The 19939-nt window shown below is 39.1% G+C and overlaps 1 protein-coding gene across 5 annotated transcripts in view; it reads right to left on the minus strand.

Moving 5' to 3' along the window:
- Positions 1–19939, minus strand: part of cadm1a (cell adhesion molecule 1a) — a 353787-nt gene that overhangs the window by 32148 nt on the left and 301700 nt on the right. For 3 of the 5 annotated variants that reach the window (XM_071505894.1, XM_071505893.1, XM_071505897.1), the window contains 2 exons: positions 9678–9767; positions 330–362 (listed from right to left, as the gene is read on the minus strand). The exons of 1 other annotated variant lie outside the window; for it this stretch is intronic. In XM_071505894.1, coding sequence (XP_071361995.1) covers positions 330–362; positions 9678–9767 — 123 coding nt within the window. The remainder of the gene's footprint in view (positions 1–329; positions 363–9677; positions 9768–19939) is intronic. One more of the 5 variants, XM_071505895.1, reaches the window with a different exon arrangement.

A 19939-nucleotide genomic window follows, 5' to 3' on the forward strand; every position in this document is an offset into this window, starting at 1 on the left:
GCAGTTCCAGCGAGCTGAATTTTTGGGGAAAATAAAAAGGGTGTTTATGCTATGCCTGGCTCTGTGCTGTGACAGTGGTACAAACATCTCTGTGGCACAATTAATGCAACAAAAATAAAATGTCGCCTGACTGTTACTTGGCAGGCTGCTGAACTGCATCAAAAGACATATCAGCAGTGTGATCAATAAATGACTGATACCAGGGACACACCAGGCTGGGCAGCCTGAAACAATAACGTCCACTGTGCAACAATAAAAGTAGGCATGCTACAGAGACAGGATACACTTTAAAAAAAAAGAGACATAAAGAGGAAAGTAGAGATACCAACCATGAGCTGCAGGTTCAGTGCTGGGCGTAGTGTCTGAGCACACAAGGAGAGGACATGGCAGTTGTGGAGGGAGGTGTGGAACAGGAGGAACAGCATGCAAATAAAGGAGAAATGGGGGAAGGAGGCAGGGAGGGAGTGGGGCAGGGGGAGAAAACAAATGACACCCATAAGCAAGCATTCAGAAGACCAGAACATGACAAAAGACATAAGGCTTAAGGGAAATCAAAGGGAACCAAAGGCAGCGCAGAGATAAACAAAAGCTTACACACACGCACACAAACACACACACATACACACACACACACACACACACACACACACACACACAAACTTTCCACTGCACACACTGGACGTTCCATTCAGAGGGGAGCGTGGCTACTGACGGAGATATGGATGAAACTATTATGGTTTACTGCTGGCAGCTTTGGTGTGGAGAAAAGACAAACTATCAAGAGGAAATAATTGTGCAGCTGTCCTAATTTAACAGTGCATGACTTGGAAAACACTTGACTATTTACAATGGGAATGTTTTGTATGGCATCGACTCAAGTAAAGTTTTAACAAAGGGTTGAGATGACTTGGTGGGATGAGACATCCACCAAAATTTAAAAAGTTTAGTGACACTTACCACTTGAATTCATGACTTTTTGAAGACCTACTCTTAATTTTAAATGTTGTTTACCGTAGCGAGCTTTTCCTTAGGTTGGTGATCTTACATTTCATTATTACGAGTACCCACTAATGTTCTTTATTGCTGTTGGTGGAGACAATCCACTGCAAAGCCAGCTTGAGTGGACATGAACACAAGAAAAAGTTACCATAATGTGTTTGATGAATTTTGTTGCTGCTACTCCCATGTGAAATATAATGTAATTTTTTTTATATGGCTACGGCATAACAACCTGTGCTGACACAATGTCTTTGCTCCAGCGTTACATGATCAAGTGGCACATATATTGATCAAGTTATTTAAAGATCATTATGTACAGATTGTGGTTAATTCATGCATTTGAAACAGCTTGGAGCAGATACGTAATCGTGAAATGACAGAAGCCGTGTGCTAAAAACATGTCTCAGAGATATGGTAACCCACCAACAAATGGGGCTTTTTTGAAACCATACGTGTTTATCATAGCATGTCTTCATTAAAGTGTCAACCTTTTGGCACAGTATAAGCACTGAAATGAATTTGAAATGATAGAAACAACATTTGTTCATGTCTGGAATGTGGGCAGGAAAAACACACATGAAAGGAAGTCATGTTGGACTAGGACAGTTTTAACAGCTGCTATTTAAATTCAAGAAGCTAAATGTACATTAGTGCTCCCTGTGCTTCCTTCTGTCTTTGCCTGTAAGCTGTCAAGACATAGATGTTTGTGTATGAGAGAGAGAGAGTGGTGCTAAGTACTAATGTGCAGTCTGAGGAGCAATAGGCGAATGCCACACCTCAGCTCTACGGCCAGAGGTTCAGGGTACAGGGAACAATCTCAAGGGGAGACTGTATCAGGTCCGTCTTCAAATTTCTGAAGCCTATGAGGATGCATTTCTCTACAAGGTCCTTCAGCAGTTGAGACACGTCAGTGCTAAATAATGCCACAAGCCAGTCATTATTCAGTGTCTTAGTATGTTTGGATAGAGGATACCTAAGAAAAAATATTGTTAGACCCATGTGTTGTAGTTTGCTGCTGCAAAGCAAGATTGGTGAGTTTGCAAGTGAAATTTGAACTTAACCCAGGCTTTATGGTATCACACACACAGCTCATTTTAAATAAGACTAGATCACCTCAGCAACTTTTGCCATATTCCGTTCAGAGGATCAATAAAAACTCTGTATAACAGCCCTCCTACCCAATGACCTGGTTGGATCCTCATTCCGGGAACCCGAGACAAAGCTCTGTGTTGCACAGTGACATTTTTACAGATCAGTAAAATTACTTTACTTTCCACAATAATAAGACATAATGATAAATGAAATGTTTGTAGAATACCAATTTACCTGATCTGGCTTTCATGTAACAAAAAGTTGCTTGACCAGTTATCAACAATATTTAGACATAGGCATATTAATTATACAGACATTTGTTGAGACAGAACAGGGCTCTTGACATTTTGTATTGGTTTACTATGGTTTGTTTTATACTTCTACATCACTGCAGCTATAAGGAGCAGGGACTGATTTTCTATTTCAAGATTCTACAGTGATATTAGCGATTACACCTAAAGACACACTGTACACCTGTCATCGTCACTGTGAAGTATATTTACAATAAACACAAATAAAATATAATGCCTCTAATCACTTCCATTACTATATATTTATTAGTTTTACTTGGCTAAATGAGGGCTTGGCACAGTACTTGAGCCAACACAAGTACAGACAAGAATGCAGACTGAGAAAAGTCTTATATATTTGGAGATGATGGCGAAATGATTGATTTTTATGGAATTTAACATGAAGTAAAACAGAGTCAACTCAGAAAAGAACAATGGCCTTCTTTGTTATATCTCTGCCAGCGCTTGAAGATGGTGATGGAGTAGTGTTCATTCGTATAAAAATGATGAATGAAGCCTCTGTCCCCTGTAAGCCTCAGTCAACACAAAGACAGCATGGCCCACTAACCCTCATTAAACTGTGGGTGGTCCATGTGGTGATGTGGGACCATTCAATATGTCTACTGCTGAGTGACTGCCAGTGCATTTTTGAGCAGCCTCCTTCTCATCCACCATCTCTAACTTCACAGGTCAGGCACATGGGAAGTGTCCTTGCTTGACATTCACAGATATGATGTGGACACAGCTCCATGACTTGTTACCATGCTTCCAATGAGCCCTTTGGAGACTCACTGTGACATGACATCTAGCTCAACACGCAGAGATAACTGCATGTCAATCATAATTATATTGGCAGAAATGCATTAGCTGGAACCCTGCTGTACTGAAAATGCCAACAGACTGCTGGGTGTCCCTGCTGGCTGCTAGATTACTTTTTTGTTGAATCCACTTTCTCTGACCTGCCTTTTCTACTCGGGCTTAAGTTTGTGATTTCCGATATTTCTGAGAATTCTTCCATCCCCCACAGAGCTCTGTTGATAGAGAAGCTACAATCTCTTTCTTTCAACAATAGATTTCACTCGATAAAAACGGCTGGAGTTTGGTGAAAAACCAACAAGTTCTCCAACATGAACAACTATACAGGTCTTTTTCACAATATTCTGATACAACCCATAAGAGTGTCTCCTGAAAGGCAGGCAGGCATATCTGACCTTGGTTGTCATAGTTATAATAATAAATACACACACTGTACTGTCAATAGCATGCTCTACCTTGGTTGGGTTTAGGCTCAAAAAGTACCTGGTTGGATTCATGAAAACACTGTAGTTAACATTAGACGATATTTGTTGTCATGGTTACAATAAGAATAACATGGTTAACTTTGTCAAAAGTTCATGGATAAAAGAACAACATAAGCTACCACTTTGGAATCGACCACCTCCCTCCTGTGTGATCTTCCTGTGTTTGTTGACCCATTCATCCACCCCAACCTCCTGGCTCAACCTCCTGTCATAATTACTACAGCCACTTGATGTCGCCTAACTACAAAACGTAACTATGGGTCATAATAACCTGCTGCACAGACGACCTATGGGCTTGTTTTTTCTTTTTTTTAATGCACAAGGACAATCTCTGTCATTTCCAGGAAGAAACTATTTCTGAAGAACTACTGTAACAATTGCTGATGGTTATCATTTATGTTGTAAGTAGCTGATCACTTGTTTTTGTTTTATGCTTTGCCACTTTAACATGAAACCGAGTCTGCAACCATATGACACAACAGGCTGGAAATGTTGGTCCGTTATTCAGTCCACCACTAAAGTGACTAAAGTGACATATCTCAGCAACGACTGGATGACTTGCCATTAGGTTCTGTACAGACATTCATGGACCCTAGAAGATGAATCCTCAGGACTTTGGTGATCCCTGTCGCGCCACCGTGAGGTTAACATTTTTGGATTTTAGTGACATGTCTCGATAACATTTGTGCCAGGTAATGAGTTTGGTGATCCCCTGAAATTTAAGTTTGTCCTACACTTTGGTTTATGACCAAATACCTGTTAAACCACTGACATTTCCATTAGCTTTAGTTAGTTGTATTCTGTTTTGATTGGTGGATCAAGAGTGCTACTTAGCAAATGTTAACATGCTAGCACGCCAAACAATTCCATACTGTATGACATTTATGACATACAGTATTCTGTATCTTGTATCTCTGAAACTGAGTTAACTTAACTCATAAACATTTTTTTGGCTGGACCAAAAGATGAAACCATCTTTTGATTTGGCCAGACACTGTTTTTTTGGATTGTGCATCTATAACTGTAAAGTTTAATTATAATAACATAAGGTTAAATACAGGATTTATATGCACCATTCAGCAGTTATTTGAATACAATTTGACACAATCCATGCAGTCTAGCTGCTGTGATGTAGTGTAAATATCAGTGTATGTGTAAATACTGAGTGTCTTTACTGGTTGTGCTTCTCAAATATTGTGTGCTAGCTGATTACCTCCTGGCCCTGCTTTATGAGTTTCATCTCCTTTTGGTCATTGTGTAGTGCGGTAATACCTCCAGAAGACAATATACCTGCACATTAAGAAGATGTGTTAGGCTCCAGACTACTGTTTTCCATGATGCTGAGTGCAATAATATCATTGATGCTCTCTTAGGGCTGTATGTCACATGAGGGCTGTTATCGTGTTGCTATTGACCTTAATCAAATTAGTTATAGCTGGCTGGCTCCAATTTTAAAACGGACAAGGAACCAAACAGAGCAAAGTGGGAACAATATCATACATTATCTGGCACAGTGTGTGCATGTGTTAGGCCCATCTAAATCCATTAAATTATTTTAGTCACTTCACTAGATGGTGTTTATATAATTTAAGATGCTGACAATTTTAATGGATATTTGTTTCTCCTCCCTTCTCTATAGTGTGGTTTAAATGAATTGGTGGTCAATACTTGTTATGTGCTTTCATCAATTAAAAGTAAAGATAGTCTGACACCTGATTGTTTTATTTGCACGAGGTACACATTTATTATCTATTTTCTTCATTCAAATATGAAGTTCATATGGCGGTGTGTTGAATTAGGGAATGATTAGTCATATTATGTTGATGCAGGAGAGAGAGGCGATGTGATTACAGATATAATATATGAGGGAGAATGTTGAATCTCAACCAAGACCGCAGTGAATTTATACTTTTAGGGTCAGTTTGTGTTTTACAAAAGATCTCCTCTTGGCCCTGGCTACCACTAAAAAGATAATAGACTGCTGCCCCTGAAGAGAGAGTGCAGCACAAAATGTTGCTTTTCAAGGAAAATGTGTCTTCCATACTGACATAGAAATGGCAGGAAAAAAAGAATATGGGCAGCTAAGCACACGGAAAAAGAAACAGAGGATACTAAAGAAGGAGAAAAGGAACATTTAGTTCCTTAAAAGGTGTTTGGAGAAATATAAAAATGTCAGGTGACTGTGAATATAAATTAATAATATGTCCTAATTACAGGAGATGGTCAGCGTAAATTCATTTTGTAGTGAAAATAGCAATTTAGTCATTTCCCCATGTCACTTTCTAAACCCCTGCAAAGCACTTAAGAGCCGTGTGTCGAGGCTCTAATAGATTTTTTAAAGTGCTCTATTCTGTCTCTCTGATGGGAAATTGATAAAAAATAAAATAAAATAAAAAAAGACTTAGTCCCGCTTTGATAGATTCATTTGGCAGTGGGTTTCTGATCTGTGTGACACACTGTGCGTAAATGAAATCAAACAGCAGAGCGTATTATGGCCATATGAGCCTGCTGCCTTCAATCTATATACACAGTAATAATGGAATGCCCCTGATAGTTGAAAGCAAAGAGAGGACATCTGGCAGAAACTGTAAGTGGGTTGTTTCAATCTGAACATACTGGCACTGTGGACGTGAGGTTTGCTTTATCAGGTGGAGCCCATATAAGTCTTGTTCATAGCGGACTGAAATAACTTGCCAATATACTGAAGATATTTTCAGTAACTGCAGAGATTGTCATATAGTATAATTCTCCTGTATTTTTTTGGTTCATGATTTTCATTTTACTACCACTGAAATATTTTAATCTTACTCTGAAATGAAGTGTGCAGGTGTTCTAGAGTAGATAGCAGAGCTAGTATTATATACGACCATCAGAGAAACCTTGTTCTCAGGCCCCACTTGTGGGTAATATGACAACACACAAGTCTCATTCATTCGCTAACAAAGACTCGGATACAGTTACAAGCTCCAGAAACCTGGTGAGTAGATTTGGACATTACATTATTTTTTCATGTACTGTTCTCAAGGTCAAGAAAGTTTTCTATCAGTTAGCAGTTAGAGTTAGCAAAATAATCACTGCCAATCATTTCTATTGGTTATCATAAATATTGTACTTACTCAAGTAACCACTGATATCAGAGAAAGAGACAAATTTGGTGATTACATTTTTGTCTACTTTCAGTTTCTTCTTCTGTCATGTTATATAATAGTAAGAGAGTAAAATAATATTCTGCTGAAAAACAGAAATTTATATGCGCAAAGTTTACTTATATATATATATATATATATATATATGTATATATATATATATATATATACATATACACATATATATATATACACACACACACATATATATATATATATATATATATATATATATATATATATATATATATATATATATATATATATACATACATATACATATACACACACATATATATATATATATATATATATATATATATATATATTATACCAACATTTTACACAAAAGTATACATGCATTCCACAAATATAAAACAGAAAACATTTCAAGCAGGACCACTAGCAGGAACAGTAAACATGTCTCCTGGTGAGGAATGTTGTGTTTACTTCTTGTTTTAGTTTTGTAATAAACCTATTGAAATATTTATATAACAGTAATGCAAGAACAAAAAACTCAAATGTCAGTGAGCAGGCTCAGCAATGTGAGCCACGCAGCAATATCTATCTATCACTGACTTTGCAAGAATAAGCTACTGGTCATACCAGACCAAATTAAGGCTGTAGCAGAAAAGTTGGCACTTGAATTTAGAAAAGGTCCATTTTACTGCTCATGAATTGAAACTTTTCCTTTTAAAGAAAATCCTGTGTTATTTCTTCTTTTTTTAAGCTGCACAGCCTCTGTTTTACTTTTGTTCATTCACAGATTCACTAATTTTGTGCAAGTAGTCTTTAGTATTGTTATTTACCTATAAGGTGCCTCTATTATTCTCATCAGGCACATTAGAAATAAGTGTGATCACTTTGGAAATCTGCAGAGATCTCAGCGTGAATCAGTCAGGATAGCTATAATCAGAACAGCCCTGTGCAGACTCCACACGCCTTGATCCGAGGCAAAGGAGCTATCAATCAGCCTGCATAGATAGGTATTCTCTTTAATCCAATCAGATGGCATAATCAAGCACAATGCCTGTGATTTCTGCCAGCCTCGTGAGATTTGTTCCCATTGAGCGGCCTGTCAGAGATTGCATTTGGAGCTCAGGCTGATTTCTGAGTCAAGGCATAAAGTGATGTTTTCTATCTGCACCCTTCGGAGATTTACACTCACAACAGCTCTGAGTTCTGTCACTGAAAGAGTGAGATAAAATTTGTTTATTTCTAAAGGGTCTAATTTTCAAGAGATCGTGTTCGGTAATTATTAACCCCTACTGCTACCATCGTCCCACAACCCACCAATGATTTATAATTTTAATTTTTCTTTTTAATAAACAAGAGATATGTTTCATATGAAAGGCAATTCTTCTGTGTACAGTAGAACAATTACCCAATTCATGCAATAATCACAGAGCATCCTATATCGATGTTTCATCATTTACAGCCATTTTAGTTATTTGTTTGCTTTAGGTTTCCAATCATATCAGTTAAGGTAATGTCATATTCATTTTCACGCTGCTATTCACACCTGTAATTAATGCATTTCTTATGTTGTGCAGCAGCAGTTGGAGTAGCAGAGAACACCTAATCTTTTTATGAGATATTATTGTGCAGCAGGCCTGTTTTGAAACCCTGCTGTGAAAAGATATTTGGGAACAAAACAGTGGATAAACAGTGTTGACGGCCAACCAGTTGCTCTGAGAGGTTGCACTGACAAACACACAACGCAAGCTAATCCTTGGCCTGCTAGTTATCCTCACACCCACATACACACGCACACACATTTGAAAAACAGAAAAACTTGTGGAGGCATATCATTTTGTGCCATGGAGCGTTGTGCTTATATTGTATAAATTCCAACAAAGCCTCTTTTCATCTGTCATGAATTCTTTAACACAACCTTTGCCAATTTTATTTGTGTATGTCGATCGTAATGTTCAGTGGTAATGCCAAAGTTCGTAACTGCATAACGGCTGTGCTGAAGAAAAACATTAAAAAGTCAAAGAAAGATTCAGGTGCAAATGTCCACATCATCAGATGAACTTTAAACTGACGACTACATAAGCTGTGACCACAGTTTTGCAATGAGGATCATCACTGATGTTTGCTTTTTACTGAAAGGAACAGTTTGACACTCTGGGATATATGCTTTTGAGAACATTAGTATCAATGTCATGTCTTTGTGTTAAATGCAGAGGGTATGGTTAGTCTAGCTTAGCATTAAACTGGTAGCAAGGGGAACTAGTTGGCTCCATCTAAAATTCAGACAGTCAGGAGATTTGTGTCTTTATGTCTGGTTTAGAAAGACATTTTTCCAAAATGCTGGACTATTTGCAAGTGTCAACATTTGCTTTTGACCTTGGGATCAGTATTTGTGACAGAATAATCTAAACACTATTTCCTTTTACTCGCTTTTCCTGAGCTTTCTACATCTCACGGTCTTCAGCAGTGAACATACATCAGTAAACTGACCAAGCTTCCCCCAGGCTCAAGTATTGTTTGAAACTTCGCCTTTATTTGAAAACTAGCTTTCATTTGAGGAACTGGTATGTGAGTACAGTGACTGGACACTTGCTGTGGTCTCAACCATACATGTTACCCATTAAATGATGTTAGCATTTAGAACTTAATGTCAACGCTTTTAAAAGTAGGTGAATGACAAAACTGGGTGACCTTAACTCAAGGGTAAAGAAACATGCAAGCCAATATGATTGTCACCATGTATGAAGATGGAGATATGGAGTGATTCAGGGCTGCACTGTGAGTAGGGGAGCACACGCACACACACGCACATACACGCACACACACACACACACACACACACAAAAACAGGTTGTGTGAGGGCAATACTGTACCTTGATTGGCTTCAGGGTGGGAGAAGGTGGTGGTGATGGTGGTTGTGGTGGTGGTGGCTGTGGTGGGTATAGGGGTGGTGGTGGGAGCATCTGGATGAGAGGACAGATACATGACAAACACAAGGGGGGAAAACAAATGAGTATAAAAGCCATGAAGATAAAGTAAAGTCTCTGTGAAGTGATGGTATCGCTGCTTGATATATGACCAGCAGCTCACTGTGTGTCACCATGTGTGTGTGAGTTAAAGGTCTGCTGCAGACGTTGTGATGAATTAGCCTGATGGCAGCGCACTGACTGCACTGACTGCACTGTACAGACAGTGATAACACTGCAGCGCATCATCTCGTCTCAGATCGACTGAGCTGATCAAAGATGTTGGGAACTCTTCTCTTTTATGTCTATGCACAGGCTACATACCATGACATGAAATAGTGACAATGCCAGCGAGCACATGGTTGTTAGAAGTGATTAAATGTTTAATGAGAAACACGTGCTGATGTTGTACTTGCGCTGTCATTGTTATGCAAGTGAGCTATCTTGACAAACAAGCATGCCTGTGCATTTTTAATATCTCCAAGGGGATGAGTACAAAAATGGTGCGGATAATGGCAACAAAAAAAACGAAAAAACTAAATCTGATGTATAAACTCAAACACAATGACACAACAAATGGCCGTGCACAAAAACAGAGGGAAGGAAATAATACACACATAAAAAATAAATGAAAAGCATCAAGCTGTGTCCATTTTTCCTCCCACAGCTTTTTCCTTTTTACTTCATTAGCCGGGTTAGACTCCCCACCCTGACAATGACCAGGGGGAGATATCAGAAGTGACATTTTCCTTGTTGAAGTGGCAGGGCTGCACTGATATGAAGCCGCTGGCAGTGCTGCTTGGTTAGAAACCTCCCATGCTGCTCTGATTGCCTGGGAATGGACTGAAAAACCTGTTGGGGTTATTAAAAGGTGCTGAAAAAATAAGTAATTTCTGGCTGTCGATAAGGAGAGTGGCTAGTCTACACTTTAATGAAATAAGGTGTTATAAGAAAGTGAGGAAAGAAAATGTGTGTAGACAGAAAGCGAGGAGGAGAGGGAATTCAAGAAGACAGAAGAGGTTCTGTTTTACTAGTTGCAAAGAAAATGCTGCATCTATGTTGCATTGTCACGCAACAAGCTGCAACTATTTTAATCTATCTCACCATCACTTAATCAGGAAATGTCTAATTAATTAACACAGTTTCAGACACACATGTAACATTTTACAATGAAAATAGATTATCACTTATTTCCTGCAGGGGGAACAATTGGCAAGATTGTCTCAGCTATCACTTTTCTTGTCTGTAGATGGTGCACGTCACCATATGAACATCTATCCATACATCCATCTGCTATGACACTTATCCTTTGAGGATCACAGGGGGCTGAAGCCAAACCCAGCTGACACTGTGCGAGGGCAGGGAACAGCGGGTCCATCACAGGCCTGATATATAGAGACAAACAACCATTCACACTCAAAGCCATTCACACACACATTCACACGTACAGGCAATTTACAGTCAACAGTCAACCTAACCTTCATGTCTTTGGACTGTGAGAGGACATTGGAGTACCTGGGGGAAACTGACCTGGAAAACATGGCTGAACCGGGGTTCAAACACAGAATCTTCCAGTGATGTGACAGTGACATGTGCTAACCACTGCACCACTGCCCTCTGTATCAATTTGTATTTCTAAACTGTTGCCATTGATAGTTTCCTGCCTCTGTTCTGATTCACTACATACACCTGTAGAAAAATACACACCTGCTGACATGCAGGTAAACATCAGTGTAAAGTAGAACGGAAAGCTGCACAATCGTTCTCACATTTGATCTTTATGATTTCAATTTTATGAATCAAAATTCCACCTTTTTGGATGAAGAAATGTGCCTAAATGTTTTTATGTTTTATGTTTTAAAATAAAGACTGTGTCAGAGTTACGAGTGAGCTGTCAAGAACAGCAGGTCTTGTAATCTGGCACAGTGGCTCTACCACTGAATTAAACTGAATTTCGGCTGGGCCTGGTTTCAAGTACTAAGCTTTAATGCCAATGTATTTTTTATGGGAGGACACTGCCAAAATAGCAGTAAAAGTTTAAAAAGAAATACTTTACAGTATGTCATGTGAAATTATATGTTATTATTATAAGTAATTTTAAAAGGCATAGCTGAAGCTACAGAAACCCACAACTACTAGCTGGAGTAAACCATAGTGGGCAGAAAGCTAGACTGAAAAGAGGCTGAAGATTTTACATGTCTTTGTAATTGTCAACAAATCTCACGAAAAGAGCAAAACAACAATGATTTGATCCTGTTGACAAATATTGTCTGTGTTACCAAAGCCTGTTAGATCTCGTTCCTCTGTGCCAAAGGCCTCTGTTGGTGTAAATAAAACAAATAAATAAATAAAATCACATCAATGAGCCACACTGTTGCACCGCATGACATTTCCCTTATTACTATGAATACAGCCACTTTGGTTTGTGCTGTATCAATCTGTGGCTGAATATAGTCTCAAATAAATGAACCGTTTACTCCCGTTTGAGCCCATTTGCTGAAAACTACAGTGATCAGCTGTTTTAGGAAATTACTGAGCCTATATTAAACATTAAAATACATAGTTGTGTCCTCATGTCTGTGGTATGGTGAATGGGGCTATGGCTGAGTGCCACAGGCAGGGTGGGACAATTGTAAATTATTTAAGAATGAACCAATACATTGTTTTGGTCTTTTCATGACAATACAAAATGACTTGTCTTTGACTTGTCCTACGAACTGACTGCCACTTGCAAAATACTGTAGATAACACGTTCAAGGAACCAAACATGAAGGTGCTGTTACAAACCTGAATTACTGGTGGACTGGATGTACAACAAATATATTCTTACTATGAAATATGAGCAAATTGAAAATGCATGCATCTCACAGTTACATTACAGAGATGATAAAATTCACCCTAGTTTTTGTTGTGTCTTCCCTAAAGCTACAGAGGTTGTTTATCATTTAAAAGTAGCCTTCCCCGAGGGTAGAGGATGTTCATAGTTACTACAAAAGTCTGTTCACAGTTGTTAGTTTAGAAAATCATCTATTTTTATGGACTTGAAGAAAAGTGAATCAGGTTATTCAAATACAAGGCAGAGAAGACCATGTAGCCCCTCAGAACTCTGCCTGAAGCAAATTTAGAAATGCAAATTCTGGCCTTCAGGTGAGCTGGATCAGTATTCAAATTCTGCTGATGTACAGTATGTTTTTAATCTATCAACAATCCCGTTCATTTAAAGACAACCTTGACAATACAAAAGGCTGTACAGACCAATGTGGAGACAAAGGCGGGAAGAAATGATCCATTGGGAAGTCAGCTGGCAGATGAAGCTTGAGCTGATGAGTTTCACACATGCTTGAGAGCCAACAAACTCCAGCTCGGGGGGTGGGGTGCAGTCTAATTGGTTTTATCCCATCATGAACTGTGAGGGTCCAGCAGATGTTTGGGATCATCAGTGTCAACAACTCATTAAAATCTTAACAGAAAAAAAAGATAAAAAGAAAGGCTGGCGATACTGCGCGAATGTACACGCAATCCCTCCCTCCCTTTTTTGTGGATAGCCAATGCAATGTATCTGTGAAGACTGGAGCTCATTGACTTTCAAATGTGACAGGCAGAATGTGTTTTTCCTCCCGCTGAGTCACCGGGCCTTGTTTACTGATGAGGCTTATGAATCAGTGTTTCTAGTCTGAACGAGTGAGGCAGGATTGCAGGAAGCGCCGAGACACAGCCTGACAAGAATCATTCCTGCTAACCTGGTGAGTTAAGCAACACAAGCACAGGATGAGTGAAACACCCTACATTCATAAAGTGGCAGGACCACACCAAACAAAATGAAGCTGTAAAAAACTGGCACAGGGAAACACACATTTCATTACATTTAGTTCTAAGATGAGCAACAAAATGACTGTTAAAAGAACAATTAAATTCTCATTAAATGGAGAATGATGGTTATAGTAGAGTGTATTAGTACACTGTAGTGTAGTATAGTATAGTGTAGCGTAGTATATTGTAGTATATTATAGTAGTATATAGTGTAGTATAGCATGGTATAATATAGTGTAATGAAGTATATCATAGTGTAGTATTGCATAGCATAGCATAGTATAGTATAGTGTAGTGTAATGTAGTATACTATGGTATATTATAGTATAGTATAGTACATTATATTATATTATAACAGTCAGTCAGTTAGTAAGTTTTTAGGTGAAGTTAGGGAAGCTCTCCTTAGACATTTATACCATGAAAAATATTGTTTTGGTGAGGATGTTGCCTTAGAAACACAGTTTCTCTCTTTATATGAGATATTTTTCTATTTTTTTGTTTAAACCCATCAGTTAGATATGAAAGGATAAATGTGCGGGAGAGCAAACAAGACAAAACAACCTTTTTCTACCAGCCTTTAAAAACCCTACTTTGATGTCAGATCTCCGCGTCTCCTCCTTTACTTAAAACATATTGCACATAAGGTGGTGAACTCCTGTCAGATGCTGGCTTGTGTAATGCTGTGACCTCATCAGAAAGTTTAATTTCCTCCTTTTTGCTTTTACATTTCTCTGCTTTTCTTTTCTGACCTGCTCCACTCCCTACCTGTGTCACTGATTTACTGATTTATCAAACTATCCATTTAGTGCCTCTTAACCCTGGAAGGGTGACCTGGATATTTTACCCTTTAGAAGGTTTCTTCTAGTTTTCACTTGCCCTCTTAAGGTGCTGTCCCTATTCTCTGTCTAATGCGAACCAGTGAAGCCATGACACTCTTACTGTGATTACATACAAACACTGACTTCTTGTGACATTATGGCTGCGAACATTGTGAAAGAGTATAAAATACTGGTAGATTTTGCGTCTTTGATATCTTGCTTACAATTTTTTTCTTCTAAAGAGAAGTCATGAAAGATCTAAAACAGCAGTAAATACAAGATAACAATATCAAAGAACACATCCTTCAAATACTCATCTTTTCTGGTAGTTCTTAATTAGCTGCCTGTCAGGATAAAAAATGAATTTTGAGACCTTTGAATTCACTGTAAGGCCTCATAACGAAGTCCAGATTAAAGATTAAAGCTGGTCCTGACCCTTACTAGACATCTGCACCTCCTCTTGAGAATCTAGCTGGTGATGGGAGACTTTGGCCAATCACTGGTCTTTTCAGAGAGAGACAGCTTTCCTATTGGCTGCTCTACAAATGCTGATGCATGTGCATGTCCTTTCATTTGGATATGTGTTCATATAATGAGAAGTGTTTCAGATGCAGAGAGAGCTTGTTGTACTTCTCCCACTCAGGGAACAGGCTGCTAACTTTATTTTCCTGAAGTGTCTGCATGTGTTGTAGTGGTTGGTTGTGTAGGTAGATTTACCATGAAAGCAGGCGATGAGTTGCCACGTTGAATGTTGCTAAGAGTTTAGCTCCCTGCCAACCGTAGCCAAAGGCTAATGGCTGTGGCTGTGTGTGTGTATGAAAGGTGTGAAGATGCCAGTGAGGGGATTGTGACCATGCTTTCAGCTTTAGAGCGATGCCACACTGATTTGGCAGGTAGGGGGCAAATACAGAGGGGTAGTTCTCTATCTGGAATCTCTATATATTAGAAACTTAAAGTATTGCATGTACAAAAAATATGGTTCATTACATTTTGGTTTGGATTATCTGGACATAAAGTACAGTATTGTCCAAGGGAAATGTAAATTATGAAATTCAAAATTATGGTCAACATTACATGTAATCCTTGCATATAGTGGTTGAGAGATGAATGATCAAGTCGAAAAAAAAAAAAAAAGGTTTCAGTGATTTCCATGCCTTACTTGAGTTATTTTTAGTAGTAGTTAGTAAGTTATAGAAATTTTCCAGAATTACCACTGTCATGTCATAAATTGATACACGGCAGAAAAACATCAAAAATATCACACAGGATTTATTCAAAACCTCCTTGTAAATTTGTTTTGGAAGTGAAAAATTGCTTTTCCTCCTCAGAACATTATACACCAGCAATTTCACCTCCACTCAAGCGCAATTTCAGCAAAGTTAGAGCACTTGCAAATGGGACAATTCAGGACTCTTTGCACCCCTGGAAGACAAGTTGGAGGCCACTTAAAGAGCGAGCAGTGATTTCTGAAGAAGCTCCCATGTGTTTTAATGGAGAAGAAGTATAAAGTAAGTAGGAAGATGACTCAGAGCAACAGGGTCACTAAACATGCTGCTAGTGTGCAATAAAAGCCTGTGATGGTGAAGGAGCAGGGAAGAGGAGAACTCAGTTATTGGATAAACGGCAGCCTGTAAACAACTTAAAACCCCTCGGCACTGGGTCTCACTCGACAGTGAGAGGAAAACCCTGATGGTTGTGTTTTCTTAGCCTGTGAAGTAAGAGCAGCAGTGAGAGTCAGAGCAGTACAGACTGCATTCTTTTTGCTGTTAACATTGTTAATGTCAACCGGGCTCACAGTGCTCTCCATCACTTAGGGTCACAATACTGGGGAATCAGATGTATTAGAAAAGATGCTGGCCGTGGCTGCATTTGTTCTGGCTGTCAACTAGGGGGACTGTTGCGGGTGGAGGCGCCATGCAGACTTTATCATTACGTTACAGAGCTCTAATTTACAGTTTGGAAACTTGTGTTGATATTGTGGCTGTTACGATTTATTTATTTTTTTCAAATTAAAAGTTAATGCATATATATATATATATATATAACTTTTCAAAAACAAAGTTTCAAAGTGCTTTAAAATAAACAACATATTTACAACAAAAGCAAAGAACCAGAAGTCAAGAAATATAGGAGATGAAATAATCGATGATATGATAAAAGTGAGTTTTAAGAACGGGTAGGGAGGTGAGACATCTGAGATGCCCGGTCACCTTTGGTGACATGTTGGGATTTAGGAACCATTAGTAGAGCCCTGCCCTGCCAGAGAATCTCTGTTAACAGCTTGGCAGCAGTGTTCTGTATCAGCTGTGGTCGTTGGATGTCTCACCTGCTGATACCTGAACACAGAGCACTGAAGTAGTGGAGCCTGCAGGAGATAAAAGCATGAGTGGCTTTTTCTAAATCTGAGGAAGAAAGAAATGTTTGCTGTCAGTAGGGAAAAGCAGGATTGCGCGACGTAAGTCACTTGAGCATCAAAGGGAAATTCTGAATAAAAAATAACACCTAGGTTGTGGGCCTCTTCTCCCACATTACTGGATAAGGCACCCAGACTAGAGGAGAGATTATTAAGGCTGCTGGTGCTGGGACCACAGGGGGGTAATTATAATTACCTATGATTTAGAGTCATTCAGCTGCAGGAAATTTTTTGACATCCAATTTTTTATTTCAGCAAAGCAGGACATAATACAAGATGCATCTGTGGTACCAGACTTCATCGGGACACATAAATGAGTTTTATTTATTTAGCAATGGAAAGCAATGTCTAGGCTGCACGAGATGTACCTGGGGGTAGTTTGTATATGGTAAATAAGAGGGGACCCAAAATAGACCCTTGGGGGACCCCACAAAACAGAGGAGCACATGAGGAGGAGGCATCTCCAAGTGTTACAGAGAAGGACCTGTTTGACAGATAAGAGATTAGCCAATTCAGAGCCACAGCCCTGATGCCAACATTTCAGTTCCTCAGATGGCTGATATTATTTTACAGTGTATCAATGGTGGAGCTGAGGTCAAGGAGAATATTCTAATGTATAATGCAAGCTGTAAGTCAATGGTGCCCTTAAACAGAGCAGTCTCAGTGCTATGTAGAGAATGGTAAGCTTGAAATTGAAACTTAATTTAGAATTTATTTATTGTTATTTATAAAGGAAATTTCTCAAAGCAATGACAGAAATGGCAGCTTAGAAATGGGTATGGAATTAAGGTGTCTTTAAAAAAGGGTAAACAGTGGCATGTTTATGATTGAAGGGAGAAATAATGGTTGAAATATCTGGACCAACTGTCAGAAATACAGCTTTTAAAAACCAAGTGGGGACTCAGTCTGAATGGCAGGTGGAAGATTTTGAAAGTGCAGCAGTGTGTGAGAGATTTCACTGAAATGGGTTAATGCTGAGGGTGGGCAGGAGTCAACATGAAGCTCTATTAAAGTGCTGCCGGAGCTCCACCATTTTATTTTAAAAGTAATTTAGAAATTCCTCACATCTCTCTGGGGTGGATTCAACCGGCCTCCTAGGCAGGGGACCGATCACAGAATTTATGGTTTTTAAAATGACTCTGGGATTGTGGCCCTCTTCAGCAATCAGATTTGAAAATGGTCCTTGCTCTTTGATTGTAGCTTTGAAGTGGACATTAGAACTTTTACAGAGGCAAGGGAGACACTGCCCCCAAACAGAGTCTCGCTGGAAGCAGACCAGGACATTGGTTTTCAGGTTGTCACGATCCAGTTGTTCAGTGCACACCAGAGTTCAACTGATAACATTTGCACCAGCCGAAACAAAGGGAACCAGAGCCAGATGTTTTATATTTCCATTGTATATAGATGTGCATGCTGACCTCCCTGCTGCTTTTCTGATATTCTTTCTAGGGAGTGTGTTTGTATCCAGATACACACCCTCCTCGCAGCCTCTGTTTAGGTAAATGGTCCACTGCAGAGGGTCATTCATGTGGTGGTAGTAAGAGTGAGGGTGGTCTGTGTGTGTGTGTGTGTGTGTGTGTGTGAGTGGTGGAGGGATCTGGAACATATTGTGAGAATCGGCTTCTGACAGCTCAGCCACAACATCCTGTCTTCCCATTAGCTAGGCGAAGGCTGAATTACAGTAGACATTAGTAGTGTGGGGGCCACGGACACATCAAAGTCATCAAAAGACTGGCTCTAAAAGGATGGAGGCTGTCTGTGGTTTTAATGGTGGCTATGTGCTTTTTTTTTTTTTTTTTTTTTCTTGGTGCAAGGCTTTTAGTTGACCACGTGTTGCATTACTGTGTTTATCTTTGTGTTTCCCTCACTGTGGGGGGATGTGTGGGTGGCTGAGAGGGGGGCAAACTGGAGCCCACACCATGGGGTTTTGTTGTTTAGGCCCAGGGGAGGCAACCACACTCAAAAAGCCTGCTACCAGAAAATTCATACTTCATGGAAAGTTGTACTTTATGGATCACGCAACTGTGAGCAACACGATAACTTCAAGTAAAAGGGTTGCTCTTATTGATGTTTTAAATGTGCTGTAATGGATCTGATTACAAACACACTGCCTGCACACACACACATACACACAACTTTCCCTTACAATAGTAGCTACCAACCATTCCCTTAACAATTACGCCTGAACTATCTTGAATCTTAATTTATATTTCATAAGATTTCAGTCCTGTTCTATTTGGTGACACCTCTGGCTACTTGTGGTTTTCATAATACAGGTCCCAGAGGAGTCACTGGTGTGTCTGTCTGTGTGTCTGAGAGAATTCATTCCTCCATTGTTGACACTCAACTTGCCCCCCAACACAGTAATATTGAACTCAGAACTGAAAGTAGTTTTTTTTGCGTTATGGGAAATTAAATGTCTGTGGGGTACATGATTTGGAATTTGGGAATGATAAAAAGACTGCAATTACATATATAGTGCAAACCATTATATATGGGGGCAAATATGTTGACTAGTTATTGTTAAAAAAATGCAAATGATGAAAATAGTGTATTAGGGAACTTTTGGGGGAATTGCTGGTTTATTTTGTTGATTTATGTACAATATGTTAGATGTAAATGGTATGAGTTGGGATGCCACCCTGAAACCGAATATAAAAAGTGCACATATTACAACTGTGATGTGTAGGAATAGCTCTTCATTATAGAATATTGCCGTCATCATAGTTTTCCTGGCTTTCTTAAATATAATGTGTATTGTCCTGAGGCTATTTTGTCTAATATCTGTGGAGAGAGGTTGTCAGTGTGGTCCTGTTGTGACAGGAAGGTTTGGACAGGATTTGGACAGCTTGTCTTCAATCCCAGCATGAACAAAACACTGAAGTACAATTGTAGTTGTCAGCAGCACTTTACAGGATCAGTCTGCCTGCAAAATGTCTCAGAGGAAAGATTTCGACAGCTGGCTATACACAGAGTACAATGGTTTAAAATTAACAGGTTCAGAAGGAGATCAGACTTTACAGAGCCAATACTTATTAATCAGAAAAATCCCTTGCAATCATTCCTGGATTCTAACCAAATTGTACTGTACTTCTGGTAGATGACATATATCTTACTCAAATAAGGAC

The sequence above is a fragment of the Trachinotus anak genome, unplaced genomic scaffold (assembly GCF_046630095.1).
Source record: "Trachinotus anak isolate AG129_WGS33_773 ecotype Australia unplaced genomic scaffold, CSIRO_AGI_Tana_v1 ptg000020l, whole genome shotgun sequence".
NCBI lineage: Eukaryota > Metazoa > Chordata > Actinopteri > Carangiformes > Carangidae > Trachinotus > Trachinotus anak.